General features: G+C 48.1%; 1 protein-coding gene across 1 annotated transcript in view; it reads left to right on the forward strand.

Moving 5' to 3' along the window:
* LOC135899225 (glutamate receptor ionotropic, kainate 2-like) overlaps window positions 1-15,793 on the forward strand; it is a 99,070-nt gene that overhangs the window by 1,540 nt on the left and 81,737 nt on the right. Inside the window, exon 2 of the mRNA XM_065428491.2 lies at window positions 1,370-1,531. Coding sequence (XP_065284563.1) covers window positions 1,370-1,531 — 162 coding nt within the window. The remainder of the gene's footprint in view (window positions 1-1,369; window positions 1,532-15,793) is intronic.

Here is a 15,793-nt window from a genome sequence, read left to right on the forward strand (position 1 = left end):
AAAATGGAACTTGTATTTTCTGACGTTTTTGTACCCCTGAGTTAAATTTGGGCCTCAAGCGACGCTGCGAGAGGATTTTCTATGCTAATTAAGTTATTACTCTCAACGCAACTTATGCCTTAAGGTGTCCTTCCTTCAACGTCCACTCATATTTGGGTTCACACGTGCTTTTGCGTTTTTCGCTATCACATTGTGGCTCTCACTGCATGTAAATTGAAGCATCCTGCGTTATACTTGAATTTTATGCGACAAATGCAGGCTGTAGACGTGGGGTTAAATTCATATTGCGAACCCCTTCTTCCCCCTCCTCCTTCGCGCACAAACAAAACATAATTTGTCATGACTTGGAAAGGGCACCCTTCTAGAAATAGTCGTCGTACATTCGTTTTCTGTTACATTATTTTTGCCCCTCATGCAGCTTCAGTGGCTTTCTACTACTCAGTGCAAGTTCAACGGTTCAATTCATGATCAATACACTTACGTTTCGACGACGGGGGCTGAAAGCAAAAAAAAAGCACGAAGAAAATAAGAGAAAACTGCTCCACTATCGAGCACTCGTTAGAGCATCAAAATTATTTCAGAGCTCTCCAATGTCGCACCTCTCGAAGCTCGTATGTTGCACTGCGACTTCAAAAGATATCACTCCATCTTTATTTTGCGAGACTGTGAATGCCGGGCAGGGGGGGGGGGGAACTCCGTAGCATTACTTGTATTAAAGAAAGAAAAGTCGTTATAATAGCGAGAAAAAAAATTACGGCGTGGACCATCTGAGGATGTCTGTTGACGTTAATCTGATTAGTACTGAAGCAATGGAGTGACACACCATGTGGTCAACGCCGAAACGCGCCATGTATGAGGCATGCACTGCAGCCGGGCTTCTCTATCGCGCTTCCCTCTTTACCTGCTGCGCCATCTAACGGAGTCCGCACTTGGCGCGTGTCTGGAAATAGATATTCAGGCAAGGCTGTATATGAATATATGTGACATTTGTTTGGATATATATGGTGCGGGTTCGATTCCATACAGCACCAGAGAAATTGCAAAGTACTTTTTTTTTTGCCGTTAAACAGCGACACATGCTGACTATCACCTACCCAGCGACTCACGTTGGCATGAAAGAGGTTGGTTTCGAACCCTTTTCCCTCAGCACAGCAGCCCGATGATCCACCCATTAGACCTTGGACTTGGTCTTGAAAGAGTTCAGATAAGGACAGAAAGACATACCGAAAACTGGGTGACGTTGCCATAGAATGCTAATCACATTAAAATAAAGGCACGTTTAGGGTAGGATAACTGGCGCAACCGCTACTGAGACCTGCCCGTGCATTCAGGATGGCCTCGCTGGCCGCTGCGATGTTCTGCCACGCAGGTGCTCTGCTGACGGGCGACGACGATGCGCTGGCCGAGAGTGCGCTGCGCTACGCCGTGGACCGCGTCAACACGGACCCGGTGCTGCTTCCCGATGCAAAGCTGTCCTTGCAGGTGGAGCGGCTCGACGGGCACGCTGGCACGCTGCAAGCGTACCGCAAAGGTGAGCACACCGCGACCACGGTGCCCCGCACTTGGCGAAGGGTGTATGCACTGCAGCAGTGCAGAACGAACGAGGACTGCACAGAAGCGAGCCGTGTGGAACATACGCTCACGGCCGATGAAACTTACAGGACGGCAGGTGCAGTGTACAGAGTTGGAAAACGGTCACCGTCCCTAGGGCACATAGTGCGCAAGTTGGGGCTTGAAAAATACTTGAAATGCTTAATGTCCAAACTCCGGCTTTTAAACTGACAAGATACTGATGCATTACTTAATTTTAGGGGAGCAAAATAACAAGAACAAAAGCCTGGTCACAAGTGGTCATCGAGATCCCTGAGTTTGTATCCTGAGGTCTACGGGAATATAGTGATTTGTTCCACCTCAGAATACTGTGCGCCGATTTTCCTTTCACTACTCATCTTTCTCTCTTCTTATCTCCTTATATTCATTTTCTTTTTACTCCCGTGTCGGGCAGCAAAACGAACTTGTTTTCCTGTTGAACCTTCACGCCTTTCTTTTTGCCTTAAAGCGAATCGCTTTCATTGGCTTTCACCCAAAACTCGTGGTGGTTGGTGGTTGCTGGTCCGACTTTCAACGCCAATGCAAAGGCGCCGACGCAAAAGACGCGTGCTCTGGCACAACCGATTTTCTACGTGCATTGGCAGCCGAACGCCAACTATGATAGCTTTTTGAAAGGCCCCAGTTGTCGTGCGAGAGGTTTTGGCCGTGTGAAGGTTAAGGTGCTATCGCATAAAGCGCTCGGGAGTCACAACCCTTCCCTCTTCTCCTGCCTCCCTCTCCTCCTGTGGCGACGGCTGGAGAGGAGGACGGAAGTCACCTCCCCGCTGGCGCTCGCGCCGTTAAAGGCCACACACGCATGACGAATCGGCTGACGCGTAGAGCCACCTATACAGTCCCTACAGATGCGCTGGTTAACAGTCCTGTCTTCTACGGAATTGCGCAATGAAACAAACAGCACTGCTGAAATATCGTCACTGCGTGCAAACAAGTCCACGCCTTCGAGCACATCATTCCTTTGACAGAGCGAATAACTTTTTAGAAGCGTTTGACTATTCGCATATATTGACGATCATTGTCGATGGTTTCTGCAGTCTTTTTCTTTCTCTTTCTCTGTTTTTACTGGCAAAGCACCAGCCCCTCCAATTACTTGGCCAAAGCTGATTCCCTGTGTTCTCCTTACATATCGTATAATAGCATGGATAGTTGGCATATTGATGGTATTTCATTATTAAAAAAGAAAAGTTGAGCGGAGGAACGATGAGACGCGAAAAAAAGGCTATTATATACCGCTTTTTCTTACAATGCCATCAAATCAATTTGTTGTGGAATGGTGCACGTGCATTTTAGGTAGATATGGTTCAACAGCGACCAACTGGAGGGGTTGGAACACTCTCTCCGTCGTGCTTACCTTTCATGCGGCGTTGTCGTCATGCCATCATATACATATACATATATATATATATAACTTTTCGTCAAGCCGCCATGCTCATGGGCGACCTTGGCAAGCAAATGCCAATGCAAAGCACGATGACATCGGAGTATGTGGCATTTAGCCGAAGCGACGAAGAGCTCAGAACTGTCATTACACGTGTTAAATAAATATCACTTCGGGAATAGGTTCCGTCGCTACATTGCTCAAATGCTATTCGCATTATCGTCGACAGCCATCGTGTGCTGAGTTCTGTCGTAATAACAAACCACCGTTTTATGCATTGAAGCAGAAAACTAACTGGGACGCGCATGTATTTTGTCGCACACTTTGTGAATCGTGTTTGAAATTGGTGTTACACTGAAAAATTAGTTCCATGTGGATACGCCTTGCGAACTCACCAGCTACAATTCGTAAATTGCTATATGGGCCGTAAAGTAATAAACAATTTTTTTTTACAATTAGTTATGCATTTCGATTTCTCACGCAAGTAATGTCCGCCTTTTTGAGTAAGCCAACCCAGTGACTAGAATTATGCTACCGCTACAGACAATTTGAAGGAATTCTGTAATACATAAAAAAACTGCCGCTATATATCCTTCTAAAGCAGCCCGTGACGTCCAGTTGGACTAATGAATAGATGAGGCGTTACTGGTGGCGGTGAATATTGTAAATGGTGACGCACAACGTCACTAAAACTGGAAAGATGCTGGAATATCGCGAACATTCGTTTAGGTGGGGTTGCTGTGAGTTTATGTGTGGAAACGTGAGCTTAAACACCTACTTGAACTTTATCATTGTGGTGGTAGTGGTGATAAACTTTACTGAAAGGGGGAAGGGTAAAGGGGGACGTGGCTGAGGGACTGGGCTCAAGTAAGGCCCTGGGCCTGCTTGGCCTCCTCCGCCCAGTCCACCAGTTCAAGCTGTCGGTCGACGTCCCCGGAACTGAGCCAGGCTGTCCAGTCAGTCTCGCTGTTGACGGGGGGATGAGAGAACGGGAGCGATGTGCATTCCCACATTTGTCGCTTTCCCTGCCCCCTGTGATTTTGTTAATGTACTTTGGGTGTGGGTATGTGTTTGTCTGAAGTCGCCGAAACGCGACCGCTAGCGTTTTATCGAGTTGCTTGGCCGGTGGTGGGAGCGCGCGACGCCTCAAGCGATACCTATGGGCTATTTCATGATAAGTCTGGCAGGGTTCCTCGTGTGTCTCCTCCTCATTCACGCCGTCCGCATCCGCGGACGCGGCTCGGCGCGCGAGATCTCGAGCCAAACTGTGAGCCGACGCGTTGCCGGGCACAGCCTCGTGAGCGGGGGTCCACACGAGAGTTTTCAAGCCGCTTAGGGGGCGTCGTGTGAGGACATGGTATGCCTGTTTGGAAACTCTACCGCGGACGAAATTGCCGATGGCCTGCTTGTTGTCGCTGATGATGGTATTCGCTTCCGCACGCATGGCCATGGCAACCGCGGTTTCCTCCGCTTCCAGCACTCGACCAGCCGTGATTGTTGTGTGTTCTATCAATCCACCGTTGTGATCCGCTACCACCGCGGTCATGAGGTCGCTGCGAGGTTGTTTGGCTGCGTCTGTGTAGGCCACTCCATCTTGCGAGCCGTAGCTTCGCCAAGTGGCTTCACTACGGGCCTGCTGACGGCCCTGATGGAACTCGGGGTCCATGTTGAGGGGTAGAGGTGGGGTATAAATATGCCCCCTGACCTTTTGCGGAATCGTCATGTACTCTGTAACCTCGGGGATAGCCTCGAGACTGAGCTTCCGGAGGACTGTGCGGCCAGCCGGGGTTAACGAGAGACGACGGACTTGAGCTGTGTGGTGAGCGTCTAAGAGCTCCTCGATCGTGTTGTGCATGCCTAAGGCCTCTAGCCTCGCGGTGACCGCGTGGTCCGGAAGGCCCAGGGCTGCCCTTGTACTTCGTCTGATCATTGTGTTTAATTTAACTAAGTGCGTGGCTGCGAGTTTGACATATGGTGTGGAAGTAATATACATGTTATTCGAAAGCCGTTTCGCTCGAAACTTGAAAAGAAACCAAATCATTAACAAAACAGATGCTAAAAGGAAGAAGTAAGCATTTTACATACTGTTGAATTTACACTAACCCCTTGCATAAACTATTTATGTGGCTTGGAGCTGAAAATAGATCCCTTGAGTTATATATATTTCTGTTGTTTTCTTTTGTGCATTGTTCTTATCATTGTACACAAAATAAGAAGGTATGTATGCAATTCTTGCTAACAGTAATAAAAATTTAATTCAACAAAGTCACATCAAAGATTTCATAATAGCTGTAACAAATCACCGATGCGGTGCAGTGAAACTTCCCTAAAAAGTGAGACGGAAACTTTCCAATAGTCCTCAAAGAGTAGAATCCAAAAATAGTGCTTCGAGTTTTTGCAATCGCAACCGGTGGTCAAGTTGTCAGGCAGGTTGTATTCACTTTTCTCAAGATCTGTTATTTTCATCGGAAACAAAAAAAATGGCTGTGGCTTAGGTAAGGTTAAGCCCAGGATGCGAAGCATACTAGCCTTTATTTTAGTTGTTGAACCACTGTTTAGCTTGGTGAACATGCTGTTGCTTGGCTATATTTGGTTCGGCTAGACGAAGAAACAACTCATGCGTTACTCTGCTTCGCCTTGGACGCCCCGCATTGGACGCGGTGAGCGTCGAGCAACGCAGCGTTCGGCGCGGCAACGAAATGTGCGCCTGAGCAAGCGACGCACGCATGAGCCTCAGAAACAGCTCGTTTCTAAGGCAACACCGCATTCACTAGAGGCGCTTTGGTACCGCTTTGAAGCATCGTACTCGTGGCTCAGTGGTAGCGTCTCCATCTCACACTCCGGAGACCCTGGTTGGATTCCCACCCAGCCCATCTTGCAAGAGTTGAGCCAAAGCCACTTCTCCTCTGTCGTGACGTCACGGTGTCACGTGGTATTCAAGGCGACACCGCCGCGCCTGAGGAGCTGGGTTGAGCCCTCGTAATATGCTTCGCATAAAATTAAAACCTCAAATACGGTCGCTGCTCGCTGGCGTGTTTCAGATGGTGCAACCCCAGCACCAGTCAATGTACTACTACTTGCTGTGCCACAATGGTCCAGCCCCTGCCATCTACGGACTCCCGAAACTTTTCTTAGAGCATTTTCTTGCTCTAAGAAAAGCTTTACTATTAGCAGCTGAAATCTCGAAGCTAAATCTGGTATGTTAGCTTCGAGACACAGCACAGAGTTCGCAACATATTTAGAGACGACAGGACACTGACGTCTCTCTATCATAAATAAAGATTGCAACTTATAATTTGGAGAGCCAGATATCAAAACGCAACCTAGTTCAAGAACGGCCCTTGCATAGGCGCCAGAAATGTGAAGTCGAGCATCCCTACGCATACAAAACGTCCTGTTGCATTTTCTTGTCAACCGGCAATGAGGGATTTGACCATTTCTCGCAATGCTTATATAAATATATATATATATATATATATATATATATATATATATATATATATATAATACGCCAATCTATGCCAGGGTCGCGACTCCCAGGCACCTTATAGTATCTACCTGCGGAATTAGTCGGTCCTGAAACACAAGTGATAACGAAACCGAATAATGTGAAGGGAAAACAAGAAGGGGCACTCTTCTTAATGTTAGGGACGTTAATGTTAATAAGTATCTTAAACAATTATGGGGAACGTACTGAACCCTCAGGTATACCTCCGCTTTGGGAGAACCGCTCAGAATGATGTCTTTCATCTGTGCAGAAAAATGTTCTTCCGTGCAAGAAATCCATCATCCAAGCAATGATATACGATGGAGGGTTTAAGGCAGGAAGTTTATTCAGCAGAATGTATTACTATACGCTGTCATAAGTTTCTGTAACATAAAATGTTACGAGGGCCATATGTTTCTCTCAGCCAACCGCATTTTGCTTTCTAAATCAACACGCGCGCACTCAGTCTTATTGATTTGAATGCGAGAGATCTGTGTATTTTTCTACATGCCGCATATCGGATGTGGCAATATATATATATACATATATATATATATATATATATATATATATATATATATATATATATATATATATATATATGTGTGTGTGTGTGTGTGTGTGTGTGTGTGTGTGTGCGTGCGTGCGTGCGTGTGTGTGTGTGTGTGTGCGTGCGTGCGTGCGTGTGTGTGTGTGTGTGTGTGTGTGTGTGTGTGTGTGTGTGTGTGTGTGTGTGTGTGTGTGTGTGTGTGTGTGTGTGTGTGTGTCGATTATTAGTCTTATCATAAGAAGCCAACAAAGACATATGACATTGTAGGGTTATTTAATTTTCCCCTATGCCCCTTATGATCGTTCTCTATATGCTGTCCTATTAAAAGACACTGGACTTTCTGACAGATTGTGACTTCACTGTGTGACTCAGGATTGTACGGTGCACTGCATCACAGTAGGAACGCGTTTGCGGGCTGCGTGACAGTGCCCACAGACACAGTTTGTGTGTACGTGCGTGTGTGTGTAGAGAGAGAGAAATAAACTTTATTTTGAGACCAGGCTTCTTGAGCCCAAAGGTGGGTGGCCTCCTCAGTCCAGGTAGCCATGGCTCGCTGCCGCCGCCCGAGCCCTGTTCACCAACCGCAGCTGGCTGTCAAGGTCTTGCGTCACCAGCAGAGCCTCCCACTGGTCTTTCGATTCTTCCTCCATATCCGCTTCTTCCTGGTTGTTATCGCTTGGTGGCGATGATGACGGTGGTACTTCGCGGTTATTTCTGCACTCCAGCACCATATGGCGCAAGGTGTTCGGCGTGTCCGGCGGGCAGAACTTGCAGTCTCGCCCGTAGATGCCCGGGTACATGGCGTGCAGCAGTGTTCCGTGTGGGTACGTTCCAGCCTGTAGTCTTCTCCAGGTTACCGCTTGGTCCCTACTCATCGTCTTATGCGCGGGCGGGTAGCGACGCCTCTGCTTCCTGTAGTGCGCCAAGATATCCGAGTACTTCTTGGATATGCGTTCTTCATCCTCTTCACAGTCGTCGGTACGCGTTCTCTGCGCGTCGGAGATGGCTCGGCGTGCATGATCTCGAGCCGCGGCGTGCGCCGCCTGGTTCCCCGTGAGAGACTCGTGCCCCGGTGTCCAGAGGATTTGTGCTGCTTCTATCTTGGTGGTGTTCAAGACCTGAAGCGCTGCCTTTCCAATCCTTCCGTTCATATACCTTCGGCATGCTTCTTGTGAGTCCGTCACCACGGTAACCATGGCCTTCTTGCACGTTGCGATGGCCAGGGCTATGCCCACCTCTTCCGCTGTGCTCGCGTCCTTGGCACGTATGGATGTGGCTGTAAGTTGTTCGCCCTTCTCGTCGACCACGCTGATTGCGAATCGGTCGTTGGTACTGTACGCAGCTGCATCTGTATATCTAACGTTTTCTTCTTTGCTGTTGGTGCGTTCGAGTATGCGCTTGAGCGCCTGTGTTCTCGCCTGTCTCCTTTCCTTGTCGTACTCGGGATGCATGTTTCTGGGAATGGTACATATGTGTAGCTTGTCTCTGATCTCGTGTGGGATACGCTGAGGTAGGTGCCTTTCATCCTCGACTTGGTAGCCCAGATCTTGCAGCAGGGCTCTTCCCGTCCTTGTCAGCTTTAGTCTCTCCAGTTGGTTGACGTTGTGCGCCTCCACGAGCTCTTCCCACGTGTTGTGGACTCCCATTTTGAGTAATTTCGCTGTGGACGTGGAGGGGGACAGACCCAAGGCAATTTTGTATGATTTTCTGATGAGGGCGTTTACTTTGTCTCGTTGACTGTTCTTCATGTCAACGTATGGGGTCCCGTACGTGACGATGCTCGTGAGCAGCGCTTGTATCATTTTCGTGCAGTCTTCTTCCTTGAGTCCGTGGCTTTTGCTCGTCACTCTTTTGATAAGGTGGGTTATTTGTTGCAGTGTTCTTTGAATTTTTTCCAACTCTGCTCCCCCGGCCCCGTCCTTTTGAATCAGGAGTCCGAGGATGCGGAGCGTCGTAACCTGCGGAATCATGATGCCTCCCACCTTTACTACCGGGTCTGGTATCTGCTGCGGTTGTCGGCCTCTTGTGCGCTTCCTTAGCACCAAGAGCTCCGATTTTTCAGGTGCGCACGTCAGTCCACATGCTTCCAGGTACTTTTCCGTAGTGTCAACCGCTTCTTGCAGAGCGTCTTGCTGTTGACCTGTCGACCCTCCCGTAGTCCAGATGGTGAGGTCGTCAGCATATATTGCGTGACCAATCCCTTCTATTTGCTTCAGTTGCTTGGGTAGTGTGCTCATCGCCAGATTGAATAGCATCGGCGAAATGACGGAGCCTTGTGGCGTTCCCTTTCGCGGTATGTCGAATTTCTCAGAGCGTAAGTTGCCTATCCCCACTGTGGCTGTACGTTCTTTCAGAAAAGCTTTGATGTAATTATATACTTTTTCACCGCAGTTATATACGTTGAGGTGCTGCAGTATGGCTTCGTGCGACACGTTGTCGAAAGCCCCTTTCACGTCAAGTGCGAGGATGGCTCTTTTGCTGTGCGTGTCCAGCTTGTCGATGACTTTTTCCTTGATTTGCAGCAACACGTCTTGCGCGGACAGGTGAGCTCGAAATCCGAACATAGTGCTTGGGACGTGTTCGTTGTCTTCGAGATAGTCGATCATGCGGTTGTGCACCATGTGCTCGTAGAGTTTTCCAGCACACGAGGTTAGGGATATAGGTCGAAGGTTCTGCACGCTGATGGGCTTGTTGGGTTTAGGTATCATGGTTACCTCGGCATGTTTCCATTCCGGTGGTACTTTACCTTGTTGCCAGCACTCGTTGATGTATTTTAAGAGCGCGTCTACAGAGGGTCCGTCAAGGTTCCGGAGTGTCTTGTTGTTTATTCTGTCGTACCCCGGCGCCGTGTTGCGGGTGAGCTTGCTCAAGGCCCTCTCGATTTCTGCTTCTGTGAAGGGCCGATCCAGTTCCATATTTGGCTTGCCTCGATACTCGTCGAAGTGCGAATCTACAGTTATGTTTCGCTCAGTACCGAGGAACTTCTCCTTCACTTCTCTGATAATGTCTTCCTCTTTCCCCGGGTGGTTGTGTATGAGTCGCTGCATTTTCTGTTTTGTGGCGTTCTTGTTCTCCTTCTTTGATAGGAGAGTCTTGAGCACCGCCCAAGTGCGTTTGCTGCTTAAGGTACCTTGAAGCTTGTTGCATGTTTCGCGCCAGTTCTTTCTTTCAAGTTGCTCAGAGTACTCTTGCGTTTCCTTGATCAGTTTAGAGATTCGAATTTTGAGTTTCCGGTTGCACTTGTTACGCTGCCAGCGTTTGGCGAGACCCCTCCGCGCCTCCCACAGGTGGAGTAAGTGCGGGTCGACCACGGGGGTGATTTGCGACAGCTGGATTGTCCTCGTATGCTTCTCGGCTCTTTCCACGACTCCTCTGATCCATATTGTTATGTCGTCTATCGTCGCATTAATGGCACTCTCATCTTTGCGAAAGGCCTGCCAGTCCGTGATCTTGGCTTTTCCTATCTTCATCGTTGCTTTGTGGTGCGGAATGATCGTTTGCACTATAAAATGGTCGCTACCAAGATTCTCGTCCATGCAGCTCCACTCATACTGTTTGAGTCCGTGTACGAATGTGAGGTCGGGGCTGGTGTTTCTAGATACACTGTTGCCGATGCGCGTGGGTGTCTGTGGGTCGTTGAGTAGCGTGAGGAGGTGTTGTTGGGCTACGTTGTGCACGTCTTCTCCTTTTTCTTTGAGGCCGCATAACCCCAGGCCACATGGGGAGCATTAAAATCTCCAACGACTATGAGCCCGTTACCCTTGCTCAGCTTCTTCACCTCTCTCATAAGCTTGTCTAGATCCTTTAGGTGGTCCTTTGGTGGGCTGTACACGTTTAACACAAAGAGGCTTTGCTGCTGTTTTTTCTCGGGTACGATTTCGACGAGGGTGTGTTCGATGCGGTGTTGGATGTCGTGTCGTTGAGCGTTGATGGCTTTCTTGGTCAGGATTGCTGTCCTCGTTTTACCGTCAGTGACGTGAGTGAGGTAACCACTGACCTTGAAGTCTTCTGCTTCGGTTTCTTGTAAGGCTATAATGTCTGGGTCAAACTGCTTGCAGAATTGTACAAGGTTGCTTCTCTTACTTCGAATAGAATGACAGTTCCATTGCCAAATTTTGAGCCGTGGGTGTTGCTTGTAGTCATCTTCCTCTTTAGATTGCCTCGCCATCTTGTTCGCTTAGGGTCTGCATCATCTTGGCTTCTCGCGCAGGGTACTTAGGTTTCTTGCGAGCATTATCTCTTTCTTCTAGCATGTGAATGCGTTGACTGAAACTTTCTCCGGATTGTGTCATTTTGGTCTGTAGAGCCTGAATCTGGTTCTCTATTTCGTTCTTGAGAGATTGGAAGCCAGTCTGTATCATCTGTGTTACCGTGTTTTGCATAACCTGCGTTACTGTGGACAGTGTGGTTTCCATCATGATGGTCACGTTGGCGTTGATGCGGTCTTCAAGTGTCTTGAGGTCGTTCTGGGTTATCACCGCTTGGTTCGACAGTGTGGATGGCTCTGGTCTGTTGACTTGTTGACTTGTTGTTGATGACTCTGTTGGTGATGGTGGTGGGGGTGGGGATGAAGGCCGCGGTAGGGGTGTTTGCGATTGCTGGGTCTGTTCTCTTCGTAGTTGTTCTATTTCTCGCATCAGGTACTCGAGCTGTTTTTGTGTGCTGGCTTCCTTCTCTTGTGTCTTCTTCTTTTGCTGTTCTAGCTCTCGCTTCAATTCATCGTTCTGTTTTCGGAGAATCATTATCGTGTCTTCGTACCTCGAGTGTCTTGTGGTTTGAACGCCATTATTTTCTTTCGACGTATGAATGTTCCCTCTGGTTTCATTTTTTTTTAAATCCTTCTCCCTCTCACCTATCGCTTCCCCTTTCCCCTCCCCCAGTACAGGGTAGCCAACCGGAGATAATCTCTGGTTAACCTCCCTGTCTTTCCTTTGCCTTTCTCTCTCTCTCTCTCTCTTGGCGTCATTATTGTTCACTGACGGTGGTCTGCCCCGGATTACCGTCTGTTGCACTTCGCTCCTGGAAGACGTAGGACGTGTGTCGAGTAAGCTCTTGAAGAACACTTAGCAATGTGGTGAACGTGGCTTAAATCGTGGATCCAGGACCTCAAAGAGGTGAGACATAATGCTAACGTGCTTCTCTGCCATTTACCGCTAAATCGCCATTGAATTTTTTCAATCTTTTGTTTGACCTACCATCCCAGAATGTGGTATTGAGTTTAACCGAGTGCGCTGTTCACTTTGTATTCCTTTCCTATTTTATTAAAAATTTGGAATGATATTGAGTGATTCCTATTGTCGCCGTTCTTGTCATTTTAATATGTAATTTTGCCTTTCAACCTCACACATTTTTATCAGTCCCGAAAATTGAGTTCCGATTACAGAATGGGTGCCACAGGAAGGGAAGTGCAGTCGAGCACGGCAGAAAATTAGCAGGGGTGGTGAAATTATAAAATTTGCAGGTGCAAGTTGGTATCAGATCCCTGGCAAAGGCCTTCGTCCTGCAGTGGACATAAAAATAGACCGACGATGATAATTCTGATGATGATGCTGATGATCATGTTCATCACATTTATCACTAGAAATGTTTCATCCAATAATTGGGCAATCCTCCACAGCGGGCATCAGCCACATATTTGGTATGGTATGGTATTCCTTGAGCGATGGCGCACACCCACTGTGGGGGATTGGCCAAGATTTGGATGAAATTAGGCTATCTTTATTAAAAAACTGAAAATGGTAAAGCTAACTGGAGGAAATGAACAAAAATAAAATATTTAAGAATTCAAGACAATCTCTTTGCAGCAATTATAAAATCCTCCACGGTTGAGCAAATATCCCTGTGGCACTGTCCAAGAGAGGAGGCTCCTAGAGAAAGGATATTATTGGGCAACAACAACGACAACAAAAGAAAACGACTTTTGAGCCTGCAGCGATGGGAAGGTTTGCACTTCCATTCGGGATTAAATTTTACGTTCTGTGAGGTTTAATTGCATGACTATACTATGACTATGTTCTTTTTGCAAATTTTAATTCGTACTGTCCTTATTCGTTTGCATTTATTTCTTCATATTCATTATTGTACACTTGCCGTGTTATGGTTCTTTTGTTTTTAAACATCCTATGCTCAACAAGTGCTTGGTTTCTTTTGCATATTATATATAACATATTCTAATATCTTGCGCTGCCCAATTACTGGCCAATACCCAGAAGTGGGTACGTGCCATCGATTCACGCACAAGTCTCTGCATCTCCTGCAAGATGCAACCCGCGACGCGTCCCGCCGACCGGCCCTCCGAGATGCTGTACGTGGTGATATCGCTGGCCGTTACCGTGCTTATCGTGGGCATCTGCATGGGAAGCGCTCTGGTGACGAAGCCCAAGGACGTGCGCCCCGACACAGACATCTGGATACTGCCCCCGACTGTCCCGCCGAACAGCAGCGTCACCGAGGAAGCGCCCCGCTCGTTGGTCGACCGGGAGGACATCGCGGGCGAAGACGAGCTTGAAGAGATCGACCGGCACGTGTGGGCCAGAACCGCTGGCTGAACGTGACCGGGACACACGTACGGTGCGAGGAGGACGAGCACCCGACTGGCCGTCCCGAATCCGTAACTTCCGTGTATATTGTGTCACTGTGCTGCTTTTGCACTTTCGCCGAAGTTCGGATAGTGAACGTTTTTTTTTTTAAGTTGCCCCTGTCTCCGTCTCTCATTTTCACTGCTATAATGGAAGGAAATCATCTGCTGCAGTTGTCTGTCGGCACTCGGCCCTGGATGAACGTCAGTGGCGACCGCGTGCCGCGAACAGCGAAAAGAGCGCCGATCGTCCGGCCTCTCGAAGACGATCTTGCGACTCCAAATTTTTTATTTCGAAGTGACCGACGAGAGACCATCCCCAAATACGTACCCGCGCCGCCGTCCTTTATGCGGAAGCGTGTTTCCGAGAGGATGGACCTACTGGAACATTGGTTGTGATCCGGTTGTCTCGAGTTTTCAATACCTCTTCGCTTTTTCTTTGCTTCGTTCTTTCTTTTTGCTATCAGCGGACATAACGTGGTCTAGCTGCCGCAACAAATACGACCCATTCCTTGTTGTCCGAGCCTGTAGTTGTGTATTTACTTTTCGAGATGCTCATCGCTTTGCACTAGTCTCAAACATGGCTATACATAGTGAACTGTTTTAAGGTGGCTCTCTCTAGATTCCTACACAATTCCAATAAACAGTGACGCTTTTTTAGAGTGCGGCTTTTAGGTGCCAGTCCCTGGGTTGAGCGTCGGCGTCCCTCGACGTAACCGCGCGAACGCGCTCGTGCCGCTGCTCGCGCGTTCGTCTTCGTCGTCGTCTTCCACAGCTGGCTCCGATGCCGCTCATCGTGCCAGCGTTCCCATACTGCTCCTCGCGCTTATGCCACGGCTCGCGCTTTCGTCGTCGTCTTGCTCCACACTTGGCATGACTTGGCTCCGATGCCGTTCGATCATCCTGCCAGCGTTCCCGTACTGCCCCTGCCTCTGAGAAGGCGCTGACGGTACTGGCCCACTGCCAGTCGGTGCGGTGATTTCGGTCTCATATCCTTTGGCTCAATACATCGCAAAATAAAGACATGTATACATCTGCGCTCAACTTTCGCATGAGGGAGTATCGTAATCGTCGGATATTTTTCCCGCTTTGACAAAGCGAATGCAAATGCCATAATGTCGCTCAGCCCCTATGATCTGTGGGAGTCGGTCGAGGCCGTGGTGAGACAGAGATAAGACGAATCGGCGCAGCTCATAGGCGGAAAGTTTTCATTTTTTCGTTGTCACCTTTATCAACCTCAAGTCAGGGCCGTCTAGCCGTCTATTGATGCGGTGGATATTCTACGTCACCTCTCGGCGCATTTTTGAACGAGTGGAATTTCAGGCCCATAACAGCGTCGCTCGAGCGTGGGTAACAACGTTCATATCACGGGAGGCCGACAGAGTGAGTTCACCAGAGCTCGATGATTCTTCTGTTCAACAATTGCGGCAGGCGCACACGTCCACATGGGTAGCCTGCCGTTAATTGAAGGTGTGGCGAAGCATGTAAGTTGCTTGGGAGCTTACCGATTACATGGACAACTGGCCCTACTTTCTCCTGCATGATAAGTGAAAATCTTATCACATATGCGAGAATATTTTTTAAGCCTTTAACACCTTAAGCTGCGCGTATATCGGAGAATGCAGCACACTCTTCTGAACACGTGGTTAGCCTCTCTGCTAAAGCTAAAGCTCTTTCCTCGAAATATTGAGACCTGAAACTCTCCCCTTCATTCTGTCGTTCAAGGTGGCACTTTTAACAAGGCATCATAGGACTGTTTGCATCAATACACGTAAAGCTGTTGCGCACGCGATTCACTTTCTATTTTTCGCCTGATATTAGTACGTTTTTTGATCGCCTCAATATTTTCGCCCGCTATTGGCTGTCATATATTTGATGACGATCTCCGTACTTTCCCATATTATTTCGTACTTTCTGACTTGCTTTAGCAGCGACGCTGTATATGGCTAGGGTTCCATGTATTTTTCTTTTCAGTGCGTGAACAATGAAACAGGTGAGTTTCAAATGATCACGGAGACAATGCGAGACCGGGAAGACCCGCGGTGGAGGTGAAGCAGGTTTCAGCACTCCGCTCTTAATCATAACAAATAATAAATGAAATAAATAAATAAGTCGATGGGTATATGGAATGTTTGTGAACAGCACATGGACCCATGAGCAGGAGGCATTGCCATATACGCAAAAGAAAAAAAT

The sequence above is a fragment of the Dermacentor albipictus genome, chromosome 5 (assembly GCF_038994185.2).
Source record: "Dermacentor albipictus isolate Rhodes 1998 colony chromosome 5, USDA_Dalb.pri_finalv2, whole genome shotgun sequence".
In the NCBI taxonomy this organism is placed as follows: Eukaryota; Metazoa; Arthropoda; class Arachnida; order Ixodida; family Ixodidae; genus Dermacentor; species Dermacentor albipictus.